At 57.3% G+C, this 17,655-nt stretch overlaps 1 protein-coding gene across 2 annotated transcripts; it reads right to left on the minus strand.

Annotated features, from left to right (window-relative positions):
• Positions 1-4,352: 4,352 nt before the first annotated feature.
• B9D1 (B9 domain containing 1) lies at positions 4,353-17,100 on the minus strand. 2 transcript variants are annotated; one of them, XM_072820926.1, is made up of 7 exons: positions 16,884-17,100; positions 15,143-15,211; positions 12,955-13,066; positions 8,578-8,674; positions 7,394-7,456; positions 4,956-5,023; positions 4,353-4,666 (listed from the first exon to the last, which is right to left on the minus strand). In XM_072820926.1, the coding sequence occupies exons 1-7, from the start codon at positions 16,944-16,946 to the stop codon at positions 4,524-4,526; spliced, it is 615 nt and encodes a 204-aa protein (XP_072677027.1). In that variant the 5' UTR covers positions 16,947-17,100; the 3' UTR covers positions 4,353-4,523. The 2 variants fall into 2 exon arrangements, with proteins under 2 accessions (XP_072677027.1, XP_072677028.1); XM_072820927.1 differs by having other exon boundaries at positions 8,578-8,666; positions 16,884-17,014.
• Between the last annotated feature and the right edge of the window lie 555 nt (positions 17,101-17,655).

The raw sequence follows: 17,655 nt of genomic DNA on the forward strand, positions 1-17,655 counted from the left end.
TGCGGTTTCTGGCTGTGTCCTTTCCTTGCCCCCACCTGCATGCACAGGAGACGGGCGAGCGGGAGCTGCTCCTGGTGCCCGCGTGAGCCCCCGTATGTTGGGGAAGGAGACAGGCCAGGAGGCAGCCCTCAGGACACCGCGACAGGCAGTCTGCGAGGGCGTTGGTGGGTGTCCTTGGGATCCTGCCATCAGAGGACACAGTGGCTGAGGGCAGGGATGGAAGAGGCGTTCCCATTGCAGGTGGATGTCTGGCCCAGGCTAGGGCCCGGCGGAGATCTGCTCCGGGGCAGCCCCACACACCCATCTCTCTGCCGAAGGCCTGGAGGCCCGGTGTCAGCTCAGGGAGCAGGACTTGGCCCGGGGCCCGGGGGAGGGTTTGCCAGAGTCGGGGCAGCGGGCAGCGCCGGTTTCCAGACACGTGCTGTTACGCTGCCTTAACAAACCACGTGTCCATGGCTTAACGATACCCGTTTACGTCTCACAAAGTCTGGTATCTCCTTGGGCTGCTCTCCACCCTGCGACGACTCCACCTGTGACCTACGGGGCCATCGGGTGGCCACGGAAGGGAAAGAGCGAGCAGAGTGAGGAGGGGGGCGGTTTGTAGGGACCTGGCAGTGGCTCCTCCCTGTGGAGGAGCAGGGGTTTGGGAAATGCAGGCTTCCTTTGTGCCCTGGGGGACAGGAAGTGGGTCAGGTTACCACATGGCTGGGCTCTGTCACTGCTGGCCTTCTGGTCACCAAACACTGATTTCGTTCCACACAGAGCATATCCCTTCCCCAAGGGGAGGCACCCTAGGGTCGCTTACAGAATCACAAGAGGTCACAGATGGTGGTGGTTTTAGGTGACAGCGTTTGGGGCTGTTTGTTACATGGTGGTAGGTAACAGGCACACACATAAGATTCTTCCCCAGAGGCAAGCCCGCCTTAGTTCCTTGCCGCCTCACCCCCGTGCTTTCAGCCCACTGGCAGCTGCTGCTGGGGCCTATTTGGGATAACGGTGGGAGCCTGATCCTTAACCAGGTGGTTGAGTTGCTTGGCCCCGTGATAAGTTTTCCTGGGACTTCAGTGCTCACAGCATGTTTCCTTCTTACCTCTTCCCATTTGACTTCAAGAAGACGTTTCCTTTTTCCAACCTTTCTATTTCTGTCCTTTCTGCGTGCAAACAGGCCTTTTCCTTCCTGAGCTCACAGCTTTACTGTGATGGCTTCTCAAATGCAGCCGACAGTGCCTCCCACCCCACGCATCCTATTACCTACCCCTGCCTGCCCCTGGAGCTGGTTCAGCAGGCACAGAACCTGCCTCCCACGTCAGCACGGGTGTCTTATCCAGTTTTGCGCTCACCTAATGGAGCTGTCCTGCTGTCCAGCCTTTTATTTTATTTTATTTTATTTTATTTATTTATTTTTTTTTTCTGTCCAGCCTTTTATCTGTACTCTTCCTGCCTGTCACCCAACTGTACGCCACATACACTTGGTTTGGGTTTTGGTTATACTGGAAACCCACTCCTGATTGCAGTTCCCCTGTCAAGACTCAAATAGGCTCTGCAGAAACAACCCCCAAACTCTCTGTGGGAGAATGCAATAAAAGTTGCTCACAAAATGCCCAGTGGGGACGCTCCTGGCAGCTCAGTGACCCAGGCTCCTCCCTGCCATGTTCCGTCTTCACACCGTGGCCTCCAGGGAGCCAAGGGGAAGGATGGAAGGATCACCCAAGGGAGGTTTTGCGTGGACCAGGCCTATAAGTGCTGAGGATCCTTTCAACCCCCCTTCTTTGGCCAGAACCAATCCCAGGGACCCAGGTGTATGCAAGGGGCCTGGGGAATGGAGTCTTCTCGTGAGCCCAGGAGAAAAGGAGATGATGTGCTGAGCACACAGCGCCGTCTCCGTGGAGGACAGAATGGACAGCGAGGGGAGAACCGTCCTTGGCGGACGGTCCCAGATCTCCGCCCTGGAAGCTCCCTGCTTCCCGGGCACCGAATGCCCTCAGCCTCCCAAGTTTCTAGCCGTCTCCTGCCTTGACTGGGAGAGGCATGGGGCAGCTTTCTGAAGTGACGGTAGCTTTCCAGACTGGGTGTCGGGCACCTGTTGGTCGAAACTCTGCTCGTGGCACACTGGAGATGTACGCAGTTCTGTCCGTGTCAGTGTTGACACCTACAAATACGGAACTCTAGCCGCGGGCAGGCATGCGGAACTGTGCAGGAGGAGGTGTAGTGACGGCTGGCGTTTATTTTGAAATACACTAAAAACAGGCCAGGTGGAAGCAGGGACAAGAACACAAGTCCGGGCAGATGGCAGGTGTGGAATTGGGGCGGCTGGCGTCCAGCTGGTCACAGTGACCTCACTGCAACTTTTCTGTGTTTAAACATTTTCAGAAGAAAATGATCAAACTGCACCATGGAACAGAACGGGAAGAGGGTGAAGCGCTCTGTCAAGGTGCTGGCAGCCCGGGCCCTGCAGCCTGGCACCAGGCCTGTCAGGATGCGTTTCTGGGCAAGGAAACCTGAGAGTACCTTGAGGGCCCAGTGTCTCCTAGGACCTTAGGTGGGACCACAGTGTCTCTTGGGGCTGGACATGACAGTGGAACAGAGGAAGCCCTTGCTTTTTTAAAGAAATTTTATTTTTTTTATTGTTTTAAAGATTTTATATATTTTTTCACGAGGGACAGAGGGGCAAAGGGAGAAACGGGCTCCCTGATTCAGGACTCGATCCCAGGACCCTGGGATCATGACCTGAGCCAAAGGCACTGAGCCAAAGGCAGAGGCTCAACCACTGAGCCCTAGGTGCCCCAAGAAATTTTATTTTTTTATTTTTATTTTTTTAAAAGATTTTATTTATTTATTCATGATAGTCACACAGAGAGAGAGAGAGGCAGAGACACAGGCAGAGGGAGAAGCAGGCTCCATGCAGGGAGCCCGACGTGGGACCCGATCCCGGGTCTCCAGGATCACGCCCTGGGCCAAAGGCAGGTGCCAAACTGCTGCGCCACCCAGGGATCCCAAATTTTATTTTTTAAAAGTAATCCCAAGCCCCAGCATGGGGCTCAAACTCACAACCCCCAGATGAAAAGTTGCACACCCCACCCACTGAGCCAGCCAGGCACCCCTCTAGGATGGCTTCCGTTTCCCCTTCTGCCCTTCTGCTGAGGGTGATGGCTACTGGACACATGAAGAGGAAAGATACAGGGAGTGGAGCTTCTCTAAGATGCCAGCGGAGCTGGCGGAGGAGCGATGGGTCTGCGTGTGGCTGTGAGGGAGCCCTGGCTGCAGACTGAGCAAGGCAGGCCTGGGGCTGGCTGCAGTGACAGTGCCCCAGTCAACTGCTCCCTGTCATAGGGTGAAGGAGATGGAGGGACACAAGGCCCAGCAGTGGAGGGTGTGCGATGAAGGTACCTGTGATGACCCTTGTGAACTCTAAATTGGGCCGGGAGGAAAGGGTTGGAGGGATGATGGGCAGCCCACAGGGTGGTGGTGGGGAGCTTGCAGGACCAGGCCACGAAAGACTCCTGGCTGTGGACCACAGGAAGACCCACAGTGCGGGGAGGGTGATGCTGCTTGGGTGCGGATCTTGGAGACCCGGCCATCACCGGGGACGAGAGGTAGGCGCTGGGATGGGTGGCTGCTGAGGGGTCAGGCCAAGGGCACTAGGGAGGTGGCGAGGAAGAGGGTAGTTGAGGGCGGGCTCCTCTGCATGGACGAGGACAGGGTGTCAGGAGGGCTGGAGACAAAGCCCAAGGGCAGCCAGCCCAGGTGTCCCAGGAGCGAGGAACGCTGGTGAGGGGCGGGGGGCTGCATGCGTCACCCCGGGGCCGCAGGGACACGGCTGGGCCAGCAGAGCCCCTGCTGAGGAGGGCTGCGAGGGCCAGTGTGGCTCTCAGCACAGCAGAGGCGGAGGGCACCAACCACTCCGAGGAGGGAGTTAGAATCACAGGACCAGACCACGGGTCTCAGAGCACACAGGGCGTGGGGGGGCCGCGACGGAGGGCCCGAGCAGCACAGAGTCCCAGGGCCGTGGGGATCTGCGTGGGGAGGACTCAGCTCAGCAGGACTCCTGCTGTGAGGCCAGAAGGCTTGGGTGCCAGCAGCTTCGGGCCTCTGGGAGGACTTCTGCCCTGTCCTCGGGGCTGCAGGCCTGGGGGCCAGCAGGGGACTGGCTGGGCCCCCCTGCAGCTCCTGTCGCCAAGGAGGAGCGTGTGTGGCTGGAAGAAAGGCCACATGGCCGACAGTGGCGGAGCCAGGCCTGAACCAGACTCACATCCCAGTTGGGCCATCGTGTGGGTCTCGGGGCAGCCGTGTCCCCTGAGCAATGCAAGGATGGGGGCAGTGCCAGATGGAGAGGCGGCGGCTCCAGGCCTGGGTTCTGTGAAAAGGTGATGCTTTATTATCAAAATCCGCCCCAGCACCCCCCGAGGCTGCACGTCAAGCACATGGATCTGTGGCCGGCTCTCCGGAAGGACAGCCCTGTGTCACCTGAGAGCCACGGGGCCGGATGCAGTGGCGGTGGTGGTGGCCGTGGCCGGTGTGTGCCTTCACCGGGGGAGGCCCTGTGGTGGGCTGGGCCCTGGGGTGCCCTGCGTGTCGGGAGGCCCAGTGTCGTAGCCCAGCTTCCTCATGTCCTTGGTCACCACGTTGAAGAGGAGAGTGACAAAGCCCTGGGAGTGGACGCGGGTCACTAGGGAGAGGACGCCAGCCATCAGCCAGGTTGCTATGGGGATGGCTCAGCCTCCATGGTCTCTCCTGCCTGGCCCACACCCCCCACCAGGAGGTACAGGGGCCGCACCTGGACAGACAGTGGGGTGAGGGGGTGTGGGGGGTAGGAGGGTGAGTGCTGTTCCACCGAGAGGCCTGGGGCTGCTCCCACAGTCCGCCCAAGTGCCTGGCTGTTCCTTGGCTTGCATCCTGTCCCTCCCATGGCAGGGACGGGGGTTGGGGAGGGTGATGGTGAGGAGACCAAGCCTTACCTTCCCGGCCTTCCCCCTGAGCCACCACCTTGGGGTCTGTGTACTCGGGCCGCCGTCCCATGAACCAGCTGGTTAGACAGGAGAACCTGGGTGAGCAGATCCTCGACCTGGCTGTCCCTCACACCCGAGACCTAGGCTCCCTCCTGGCTTTAGAAACCAGCAGCCCTCCTCCACCCCTGCCCCAGGGCTGGGTCCTGGGCCGAACCTTCCCACGCCAGCTCCCCCTGCCGTGTGTGGCATCACGGAGGCCCGGCAGGCTTCTACTAGGCCTGTGCTGTTCTCGGCCCCCCCATCACAATCACCCACAGCTTTGAGGGAGATGTGGGGCTGGGGGCACAGAGGGGACAGCGGCTGGGTGCGGGCAGCGTGACCCCCTCCGTCCTCCCAGGGAAGGAGGGCCCTGTCCCGGAGTTCAGCATTGGCATCCTTGGGGTGGGTAGAGAGGTCAGCTCTGTGCTCTCCACTTCCCTCTCCATAGTGTGGAATCCAGGACAAGTCACTTGCCACCTCCGAATCCCTGAACCCCAGTTCCTCTCATGTGTACCCAACGGTACTGAGCTCACGGGGCTCCCGGTGAAGGCACTTGGTCAACTACCAGGTGAAACATCAATCCTACCATTTACAGTTCTCACTCTGAGATTCACGATCCTCTGACCCACAGTCACAGGGGAGGGCTGTGGCACTGGGGGCCCCCAACAGGCCCGCTGTCAACCTGCCCCTCCCAGGGGCCCCACTCTGTAACCACCCCCCTTTCAGAGGCTAAGGGCAGTGCAGGCACTTGCCTGAGGCCACAGGCAGCCAGAGCCAGGGCAGCTCCTTCTAGAGCAGCAGCCTCGCCTCCAGCGCACCCACTCGAGCCGGAAACAATCTAGGTGCACATTCCTGGCTGGGTGGGCCCGGCAGACTCGGGTGTGCACCCGTCCAGGGGAGGCCGGGAAGGCAGCTGCGGGCAGGGGGCTCCCCGCGGGCACAGAGGCCCCTCTGTGGTCTGTGGAGGTCCCCGCAGTCCAAGAGCAGGCTCTGCCCTGTCTTCTTCTAAAGTGGCTGACCTGGGAGAGCTGGCAGGGCAAGGCCACCCTCCCAATGAGTGCCTGGCACCCTCCCTAACCAGGAGGTCCTTGGCTCCACGCTGCAATCTCCCCTTGGCTCAGGCCACCCTGAGCCGCCCCTGGTCCCTAGCTGAGCCCTCCAACGAGGGTACCAGTGCCCACTGGTGCTGCCCAGGGGTGGGGTTCTGGCCCCGGTCTGTACTGGACAAAGCAGTGACTGTCCCCTGTTGTCTGCAGGCTGCATGGACAGCCACTAAGGAGGCTCACCTCCAGAGACAGAGGGGGATTGGAAGTTAGGGTTCCAGCCAGGTCGGGGTGGCGGGCCACCACCTCTCTGCCTCAGTTTCTCCATCCAAGGAGTGGAGCTCTCCAAGTCACGGGCATAGGAAGCAGTCACTGTGAGCCAGGCACCCCACAGTGGTGCCCCGGCCAGCACAGCGGGGTGGGCTAAAGCCCCAAACCCTCCCATACCCACTGATGGGCACAGCCCTGTTTTCCTAACAGCCCAGCGGGGTGGGTGTTGTCCCCTCAAGCTGACACTGGCTCAAGGCACCTTCCCATTACGCTGGCCTCTGGAGGGGCTTTTGGGGGTGGTGGGATTCCCCCCCTTCCAGGCCTCCGAACTCAGGCTTCCTGGGCCCAGGCCCAATGCAGTCCCTGTGCCCAGCAGACCCCTGGCTGAGCCTCACTCCAACACCTTGGGTGGTCCTCCACTTGCCCACATCCAGCTGTGAGCAGAGGGCCCATTCCTGGCTGACCACATCAGGAGCAGTGGTGGCTTGTAGCCGAGCCAAGCTGACAGGAGCTTCTGTACCCAACCTTGGGACAGCCAGCCAGCCAGGGCCGGGCTGGCGGGCCCTTTAAGCTCAGACTCGGATGTAGTAAGGGGCAAGAGGCTCCCTGCCTCCCTGGGGTCTCCCCACCTTCGCCTTGCTTGCCACCCCTTGGGCCTTGCTTGTGATGCTTGCAAAGCCTGGAATGTTCCTTCCCCAGATTGCCCACACTGGCCCTCACTTCTGCTCGACTTTCTGCTCAGATGTGAAGCATTTTCAAACAGATGGAAATTGCCCGTCAGGATTATTATTACAGTTCTGTTTGGCTCTTATTGCCGTATCCTCCTGTGTCCCACCTCTTTAATATCCTATTATGTGACAGGCTTATCCCCATCTGACAAGACTATTGGCTCTGACACCAAGGTTGGTAACAGGACCTAGGGTAAAGGTGTGCAGCCTCAGGCAGCTCCAACAGCGGCTGAAGGGAGCCCTGTGGCCCTGAGAAGCCCCATAGCACCCGTGTCCACGTGTCCCCAAAGACAGTGGCTGGAAGATCCCATAGGGTGACCTGGCGAATATGCCATTGCTCTGCAATGGTGACGTGCAGAAAACTCACCTCGTAAACTTTTGCAGCTTAGATGTGGATTCTGGGACAAACATGGGGATGGTCCTTTTGTGCCTGAAACAAATGTTCTCATGGACAGATGTGCTGAGTAGCAGGAGAGAGATGGAACTTCCCGAGACTCCAGCTAGCAGGAGCACTCAATCAGGCAGGGCCAAGTCCGAGCCAAGGACAGCCTCCCAGGCAGGAGTGCTGTGTGCAGGGGGTGAGGTGGAGGAAACCGGGCCCACCTCGCACAGCCCAGAGTTCAGGGGAGTCTAGTGGCTTTTAAAGGGTCTGGAGGATGCTGAGGTGTCCAAATCCTCTACCATCTGTGATGTGGGCAAAGTCCCTGACCATTCCCTGGACTACTTCCCCTCCTCCCCCAAGTGCGGCCACCTGCCCCCATCTGCCCTCATTTTTTTTTAAATTTATTTATTTATTTATGATAGTCACACACAGAGAGAGAGAGGCAGAGACACAGGCAGAGGGAGAAGCAGGCTCCATGCACCGGGAGCCCGACGTGGGATTCGATCCCGGGTCTCCAGGATCGTGCCCTGGGCCAAAGGCAGGCGCTAAGCTAAATTGCTGCGCCACCTAGGGATCCCTCCCATCTGCCCTCAGAGCCTGGAGTCCCGCCCCTCTCCGCCCGAGCCCTCCTCTCCACTCGCCTTCCCTCACATCTTGCACTTTCCATCTCAGCAACAATACTCAGGGCATCTGGCTGTTCCTCCATCTCCCTCCACCTTCTCCAGACAAACTCCTGACCTCTGTGCCCCAGATACCCTGTGTCTACACTGGTCACTGTGCTTCGCACAAAACAGCCCCATCTCTCCATCTGTGGGGGCTCCCAAGGAAGGGCCCAGGTGGTCACACAGGATGCCAGCAGGGCCGGGCACACAGGGGCACTTGGGGGGCGGGGGGCTCGTTCGTGGGACAGAGCCGGGGAGACACAAGAGGAGCAGACTGAGCATCTGAACCATAATCGCAGACCACCTATGCACTCTGCAGCTGGACCCAGTGCTCCCTCCTGGGGCCTCTGACACCCCCCCACCCAGCCTGCCCCCCAAGCTGAGCTGCCCAGGCCCCTGGGGACCACAGTGCACTCCCAGCCCCGCTGGGGGTGCCCTGGTCCTAAGCCAGATGGCCCAGCAAGGGCTGGACTGTGGCTCAGGGGCCAGGTCAGAGCCACCACCTACCTGCCAGGTGAGAAAGGCACGTGCACTGCCCCGTAGCCTCGGACCACATCATTCCCAAACACATCTGGTCCATACACACTGAGCACAATCTGTGGCCCTTGGGAAAAACAAGACAGGGGGTCAGCAGGTAGGGAAACTCGGGGGAAGGCAGGGTACAGAACAGGGATGGCCTAGGGGCGATGGGCTGCACAAGGGGCAGGGGTGGACGTGGGACACCCCCCTTCTCCCTGGAGGGCTTCTGCTGATCCAGAATCTGGGGAGGTGGGTGGGGATAGCAGTTGGGGGCACATCCTGCCAGCTAGGCCCCCTGCTCAGCCCTGATGCCCAGGAGTCACAGGGCCAGGATGCTGTGCTGATCCTGTACCTTGACAAATGCAGGGAGTACCCACCCCCGAGGGCACTCTGCTCCTCTATTCAAGGCACAGGGACCCAGCTGGGAAGTGAGCAAAGGGCCACCTCTTGGGAGCCTCCTTTCTGATGGGGTGGGGAGGGGGTCAGTTTCCAGCGCCTACTGCATGGGCTTGTGGGCCAGAGCGGCTGACTTCGGGGTTCTGTGGGAGAGGTCAGAGGGGAAAACAGACCTCCCATGCACTTTCCCTTAAGTTATCACACCAATCACACGCGTTCCCTGTAAACACTGAGGTACATCAGGTCCTTTCCTCTGGGTCAGTCCTCTGAGCATAGGGGAGAAACCACTTCCCAGGTGACAGGTGAGGCGGGGGAGGCCCAGGAAGCCATCCTGCCAGGCTGACCCTGCGGTCTAGGACATGCCTCAGGCAATCCCCTCCCCTCCTAGCCTCCTGGTTCCCTCCCCCCTAAGACTTGGAGATTAGCGACTGCTGCAGAGGGGGTGCTCAGCAAGTGTCAGGGACAACAGGTGTGTGTCCTTCCCATCACTCCCCCTCCCCCAGAGGCAGCCACTGTTTTGACTTGATGAAAGCACTGCTTTTAACGCTTCCCTGCCAAAGAATGCATCCCAAACACAGATTTGGTTTTATCCTTTTTAAAGGAAAGATTTTATGTATTTAATTTTGAGAGTGAGAAAGAGCAAGTGAGCTAGCAGGGGGAAGGGCAGAGGGAGAGAATCCCAAGCAGACTCCACACTGACTGTGGAGCCCAATGCGGGGCTTGGTCTCAGGACCCTGAGATCATGACAGCAGACACTTAAGCTAATGAGCCACCTAGGTGCTCTGGTTTTACCTATTGAAAAAAAAAAAAAACTTTATACAGATGGAATCATACAGTCTGTGTACTGGTATCCAGCTTCTTTAGTTCAATGTTTGGGAGATTCATTCGAATTGTGTTGTGTATGAGATGTCACTTTTTTTTCAGTGCTAGAGAACATGCTAGCTATGGACAGACCACGAGGACATGGTTCACTCCTGTGCCGATGGACATGTGGGTAGTTTCTCCTTGGGGGGCCCCCGGATGGTGAGACTATGAGCTCTCTGCCACTCTGCTGAAGCTCTTGCCCCATGTGTGCACGTTTCTGCTGGGCATGCCTATCCACACAGGGTATGCATACATTCGGTCTGAAAACAGAACATGGAGCTGTCTCCCAAAGGGCTCAGGGGGCGCCTGGGTGGGCTCAGTCAGTTAAGTGTCTGCCTTTGGCTCAGGTCATGATCTCAGGGTCCTGGGATTGAGCCCCATATCTGGCTCTGCACTTAGCACTGACTCTGCTTGTCCCTCTCCCTCTGCTCTTCTGCTCTCTCAACAAAAAAAAAAAAAAAAAAAAAAAAAAGTCATCCCTTACTTGATATCATGGCTCTAGTGTTCTATGCTCTCTTCCTAAAGTTTTCCTGCCATCCACCTGGAACTGACTTTGGTGGATGTATGGTACAAAGCAGGGCACAGGGTTTCACGTCCTGTGCATATCCCGTGGTCCCAGCACCGTTTATCAACAGGATCCGCTTTCCCTTCATGCCTCCCAGTGCCCTTTCTCAGGAATCACCTGTCTACACAGGCTTAGGTCTGGCTCAGAGCTCTCTTTGGATCATTTGCCTATCCTTGGGCCTAAACTACATTGTCTTCGTTATTCTGCTTTATAACTCATCTGAAGTTCAATATGTAGTACATGTTACATTTTGATATTATTGTGAAGAATTTCTTTTTAAAATATCACTTTTAGGGGCACCTGGGGGCAGTCCCTGCTCAGCAGGGAGCCTGCTTCTCCCTCTGCCCCTCACCCTACTCGTGCTCTCTCTCAAATAAATGAAATCTTAAAAATAAAATACCATTTTGAATCACTTTTTATGGACAAGAGAATACATATCCTATTCATTTTTATACAAAAAGCCACTGGTTTTTTACTATTTCATATCGGGCATTCATGCCAATTTATTATTTCTAGTAACTTATCTGTAGGTTATTCTGCAAATTCGACACACATAATGCCACCTATGAAAAGCAACAGTTTTATTCTTCCTAATTCCTATGCTTTTGTTTGTGGTGGTGGCAACAAGGAAATCTTTCACCATTTCACTTAGAAAAGGTGATGTTTGCTCTAAGTTTTTTGTAGACAGTCTTTATCCAATTAAGAAAGTCTCTTTCTACGAGTGCTTGGGTGGCTCAGTTGGTTGGGGTCCAACTCTTAATCTCAGCTTAGGTCTTGATCTTGGGGTCATGAGATAAGGCCCTGAGTTAAAAAATAAAAAAGTTTCCTCTATTCCTAGTTTTCTAAGTGTTTATCATGGATAGATGTTGAGTTTTATCATGGTTGCTTCATTATGGGGATGATTATGACTTGCCTTCTTTTAAAGCACTGAATCACGTTGGTTGATTTCAGATATTATATAAGCTTTGTACCTCTGGAATAAACCATTCTTGTTCCATCCCTTTTACACCCTGCTAGATGTGGCTTATGATTATTTAGTTTGGGGGGTTTTGCAACCATGTTCCAAGGTCTGGAATGATCCAGAGCTGGGCTGCTCCCACTTCTCCCTTCCTCCCAGGGTGCAGCAAGCACTTCGAGGTCTTGAACCATTTTCCTGATTCTTGTGCCTCGAGCCCAGAGCAGCTGTCAAAAGCCTCGATCAACCTCTGGATCACCTCTGGTGGAGTCAGCTAATTCTCCAAGGGGCAATGTGAGTGAGATCACATCTCTAGATTTCTGTTTTCTCCTAGATCTTGGCTGGGTAAATCTCCAATACTTTGCTGGCTCTCTGATGCCTTCAAATAGTTGTGTTTGTTTTCACTTTTTATTTTTGAATATTTTATTTATTTATTTGAGAAAGAGTGAGAGCCAGAGAGATCACAGAGGGTGGGGAGGAGGAAGCAACAGACTCACCGCTGAGCAGAGAGCCCAATGTGGGGCTCAATCCCAGAATCCTGAGATCGTGACCTGAGCTGGAGGCAAATGCTTAACTGACTGAGCCATCCAGGTGCCTGTGTTTTTACTTTTTAATACTATATTCGCCTCTCCTAGGCTTCCTCAGCAGCAGGAGACTGGGCCATAATCTAGTCCTGCTCCAGGAAACCTACGGAAGCATTCTGACTTGTGGATAATGACAAGATGGCAGTCTCAGCCCAGGAGGACCTCCAGGCAGCCCGTTCCAGACCCCCCACGCCCAGTAAGCCTAGGCCCCAAACTACATGCCGCAGAAAGGTCCAGACTATGAAATCAGATGGACCTGAAATCCAATCCATGCTCAGCTACTAGATAGATGGCCAAAGGCAAGTGATGTCACTTTTTTTGTATCAGTTTCCTGATGTGGAAAAAGAAACCAAGAGCAATCTATCCACCACATAGGATTAGGAAGCTAGGATAAGAGCACATGGGGTGAGTATTCACAGCCCCTCTGGAGCTAACCCAGGCCTTTACATGCAGTAGGCGCTTATTAAGTAAGAGTGAATAACTACCAGGCAAGACACACAGTAAACACTGCAAGCAAGGAGGGTTCTGGGGAGGAGGTCAGAGATGGCAGAGGGAACAGCACAAACCAAAGCTCAGAGAGGCGGCTCAGGGGTGTGCACAGGAGGTGCACGTGGCTTTGGTTTGGCTGGAGCACAACACGTAATGGCAGGTTGAGGGCCACCAGGGTCAGGCCTGCCGGCTGGACTACAACATCCCAAACCCAGGCTCTGCCTTCCCCCAGCACAGAGGCTGGAGCCTCACCTGACACCCCCTGAGCTTCCTAAAGGTCAGCTCCACCACCAGTCCATGAGCTGGGGTGGGGGGGGACACATGGAAGGAAATGGCCAGGTGGCAAGAGAGCACATGATGATGCTGGTACACAAGGGCCCAGGAATTGGGCAGAGAAGAGCTGAGAGCGGACAGTGGCGGCAGGATAAGGCCCAGCTGGCCCTGGGGGCACCTCCCCGACCCGGTCCCTGCTGGGGTGGTGGGGGAGGTGGGGGCAGGCCCTGCAGACTCACAGCCATAAGGGTTGGTGCTTTTAAAGGTGACATCGATGGGGAAGTTCCACACCAGCGCTCGCCGCACATCTTGGCTCTTGGATGTGATCTGTGAGATGCCCTCCTCCAGACCCTGTGAGGACAGTGACTGTGACATCTGCTGCTGACGCTCCAGCTGCCACACCCCTGCCCTTACCTCGGTGGCCAGGTGGGAGGGCTGGTTTTCTCCCTGTCTTCTGGCAACACACTGTCTTCCGCATGACGGGGACTCAGAGCTAATGGAGCAGCTCCTAGGTGTCTCCAGCTTTTATTTGGAGCCAGACAACCTGGAGAGCTGCCTGGGCGCGAGTTCATTGGGCGTCCCCTCAGCTGAGGAACTGGCCCTGGCAGGTTGTTCCCTCTTCCAGCCCCAGCCCTTCACATCGGAGCCTGTGTGCCTATGATTCTATCAAGAAACTGTGCCAACTTGGCTTCTTCCTCCACCCGCCAACCCAGTTGGAGCTCCCCTGCTGAGCAAACTCCTTGATCAAGCCGTCCATACTCACTGGCTCCAGCAGCACCAGTGACCCCAACGTTGCTCTCTCTGTGGACAGTTCTCTGTCCTCAGTTTACCTGACTCTACAGCAGCACTGGACACAGCTGGTGGCTTTCTGACGCACTCCCCCTGGGTGGATTCTGGGACACCATATGTCTGACTTTGGGTCTTTCCTCCTCACAGCGGTGAGGGTGGGGGCTCTCAATGTTGCTGTCACCACTTCCTCCTTCATGTGGAAGCGTCGTGGGGCTGATTCCCAAACCTGCATCCCCAGTCTGGTCCCCATCTCGGGCCTCCAGGGCAGCATGGCCCCACCTCCACTGCTGACCCTGCACCTCCCCCCGGGTATCTGGGGGGAAACCTCAACCTCAACACATGCCAGGCTGAGCTCTGGAAAGTTCTCCCATAACTGCTCTACCCAGTCTTCTCACCGAATGGCAGCTCCGATCCCAAGTGCCCAGGCTAAAAAGCTTGGTGTTATTCTGAACTCTTTTCTCTCACACCCCACATCTGTCCAGGAGGGAACCCTGTTGTTTCCATCTTCAAAATATACTGGAAATTCAACTGCCTGTCACCCCCACCCCACCCATGGCTGCGCCTTGTCTGCGCACTGTCTTCACTCCTCTGTTTCTGGTATCAATCCTTGGTCTCTCTGCTTTGGCCCTTGCTTCCCATCTACTCTGAACACAGAAGCCAGGATGCTATGGAACACACAAGGGGGGTCACTTTGTCTCTGTCCCAGACTCTCTGAGGGGGTCCCATGTCTGAGTGAGGCCGTGGTTCTTTTACTGACTCACTGTGTCCTACAAGGCCTGTCCCATCCTCAACCCCCCTGCTCCATCTCCAGCCACTCTCATCCCTGCTCATGCTCTTCACTGGCTACACAGGCCTCCTCCCTGTGCCTTGGGCATGCTGGGCACGCCAGGCACGTTCCCACCTCAGGGCCTGTGCACCTCTGCCCTTTCTTGTTGTTGTTGTTGTTGTTGTTTTTTACCTCTGCCCTTTCTGCCTGCACAGTTCTCCCTACGGACCTCCGTGTGGCTTGTTCCCTTCCTGCCTTCACCCTTTACCCAAAGTTACCATCTCAGGGAGGCCTTCCCTGGCCACCTTACCTAGACTCCAGCTTCTCTCTACCCTCCATTCCTCCCTTCCTGACTTTACTCTGTCCCCGGCACTTTTTCCTAGAACATATTAGAACATCAGTACTTATTGTCTACCTCGCCCCACGAAACTGGGACTCTGGCCTGGCTGTCTGTGGAGACAGATTGCTCTGAGGCCGGTCTTGCAAGCAGAGCTTCTATTCGGCCTCTTGACTTCCCAGAGTCCTCCTCATGGGCTAGGAGAGGGACAGAGGACCTACCGCCCAGATACTTCCAGGCTGGCCCTCAGGGGTCTGTGCCGCCCACACATTCCTCTTTGCTGCCAAGTGCAAGTTCCCAGGACAGGGTGTGTGAGCGACCGCAGCTTTGATCAGGAGCCTGAAGGTGGCTGCTCCACCTTCTCTGCTCCAGCTTTACCAGGAACAAAGTCATGTTTGGAACCCCCTGAGCTCGGTGTCTACCTCTCAACAGTTTCTGAACTGGAAGACGAAGGGGTATGGTGGACATCGACACCTTCAGAAACCCCATTAAGCATGGAGGCTGTGAGGGAGGGAGGCCCAAGAGCCCAGCTTACCGCCGTGGGGGCCCAGTCCTGGCCGTACACAAAGCAGTACTTGCAGTAGAGATCATCATACTCAGGAAACTGTAGGAAGAAGCACACACAGGTTCTGTTTACAGGGATTGTGGAGGGGGAGGCACTGCGGTGGCTAGCTAAGGGCAGCCAATAGGGATGCTGACACTGGGTGCCTGGGGTAGAGTCTAAGAGACAGCCGGGGATGGGGACACGGAGTTCAGTGGAAGGGTTGGGGCCTGAGATGTGGGAGTCCAAGGGACAGTCCCAGGCTGCAACCACCCTTGAGCCTTTGCCCAGGCTCCACCTTGTCTGACATGCCCTTCCCATTCCTTTTTTTTTTTTTTTTTAAGATTTTACTTATTTATTCATGACAGACACAGAGAGAGAGAGAGGCAAAGACACAGGCAGAGGGAGAGGCAGGCTCCATGCAGGGAGCCCAACGTGGGACTCAATCCCAGGTCTCCAGGATCATGCCCTGGGCCGAAGGCAGCGCTAAACCGCTGAGCCACCGGGGCTGCCCTGCCCGTCCCATTCCTCCATCTGGCAAACTCCCTTTCATCCTTCAAAACGTTCTAAGGTCCACCCCACCCCCAGCTCTGTCAGCCCCTGGTCCTTCCCTCCACCAAAGCTTTGATACCTCCTTTATTTCTGTCAACCCTGTTTGACTGTGAAGAGGGAACAAGTGCAATGACCTTTCTGTGTCCCCCAGAGCCTGGCACAAGGGGGCACAGAAGAGATCTAGGGAACATTGCCGAAGTGAAAGGATGCTATCAGGACATGAAGTATACACAGGGCTGGAGCTCAAGGCCTGGAGAGAGGGAGGAACCCAGAACTGAGCAGGAGGCACAGTGGGAGTGGCATGGGTGCTGACAGAGCAGAGAGGCATGATCCAGCCCAGCCAAGGGCCCCTAATGGGACAGAACAGAAGAAGGGAAGGCAGTCTTGGACGCTAGGCCAGGGGCAGGTGGACAGGGTGGGAACACGGGAGCATTATCCCGATGAAACAGGGAGGCAAGAGAGACCTAGTAAGAGGTCCTGGCAGAGCTCTGCCCAAACCATCTCACTTAATCCCCACAATACAATAAATACCATCTTCCAACAGCCTGGAAGGGTAACGAACCAAAGTTTTGGTGTCAGGCAACCTGGGTTCAAATTTCAGCTTTGCCACTCCCTTTGGGCAAGTGTCCCCATCTGTAGAATGGGGATGCTAGTAACACCCACTTCCCAGGGTTGTGGTGAGGGCCGAATGCGCAGTGCTGGGCACCGAGTCCGGCACGTGGCGAATTCGTGGTGCACTTATATGCATGTGAATACGACAAATGGGTCTCCCCAAGTGTAGGCGATGGGGAGCAGCGTCCGCGTCGGTCAGACCCGACAGACCCTCCCCGGACCTCTCCACCACCCCCGTCGTTGGCGCACATTCACCAGGTCGCCTCCATCCTAACCCAAATGCAAGGACCTCAGGGTTCAGAGTGCAGAGCGCTGGGGGGCCGGGGCCCAGCAACCCGGGCGAGTCTCCGCTCCTCCCCTTACACCCGCGTTAGGCTCCTGCCCGGGACTCCACGGAGCGGACACGAGCAGAACCAGGGCTCACAGGCCTGGTCTCTCAGACGCTGGTTCCCGTCCCCCGCCTGACCCGACAGACGCGCCTCTCCGGGGCCACGCAGCAGCCCGGGAGGTGGCGGGACGGGCCCCCGCGGGTGGCTGGGGGGAGGGCGGGCGGGGGTCCCCGGCCGCTCACCTGGGCGCTCTCCACCTGCCCGTTGACCATGAGTAGGAAGACGCTGGGGCCCGCGGCCGCCATGGCAGGGCTGGGGGCGCAGGAAACGACCCCCGCGGCGCGCGGGGCTGCTAAGAGGTGCCGGGTTGCCCTGGAAACCGACGGCGTGGCGCGTGGGACACATTTCGTGGGAAGGCACCTTCGCGAAAGAAAGCACGGGTGTGGCAGTGCGCAAGCGCAGCCGGCGGTTGGGGGCGGGGCGGGGCGGGGCGGGGCGGGGCGGGGCGGGGCGGGGGGCGGAGCTGGAACGGTCCGCCCGCGGTGTAGAAGCTGGCCGCGCCGCCGCTCGGGTCACACCCGCAGGGCGGAGGCGCGCCCTGCCTCCCGCCGGCCGGAAGCCAAGTGGGGCCGATGCCCTCCGCCGCGAGGTGGCGCTGTGGCGCTACCGGGGGGACGGCGGCGGGGACGCGCGGAGGGGAGCCTGCGCGGTGCAGCTGGATCGCCGCCGCGAGTGGAGGTGACGCGCGCGAAGGCCGCGAGTCGGGCCAGGGCTGGGCCGCCCGGGTTCTGCGGAGTCCCCGGTTGGGGACTGCGGCGGGTCCCCTGGGGCTTTGAGGCCCCTGCCCCCCACCAAAAGTGTATTAAACAAACTGGGGAGGGCCTCAAACAACCGAGTTACGGCTCCTCGGTGTGAAAGGGGGAAACGGAGGCCCACGGAGGAGCAGCACCTGGCATCCCAGTCTTCCAGCCGTCGGAGGAAGACTGAGCCAGAACCCACGGCACTGCCCGGTTA

This window comes from Canis lupus, chromosome 3 (assembly GCF_048164855.1).
Source record: "Canis lupus baileyi chromosome 3, mCanLup2.hap1, whole genome shotgun sequence".
Classification (NCBI taxonomy): Eukaryota; Metazoa; Chordata; class Mammalia; order Carnivora; family Canidae; genus Canis; species Canis lupus.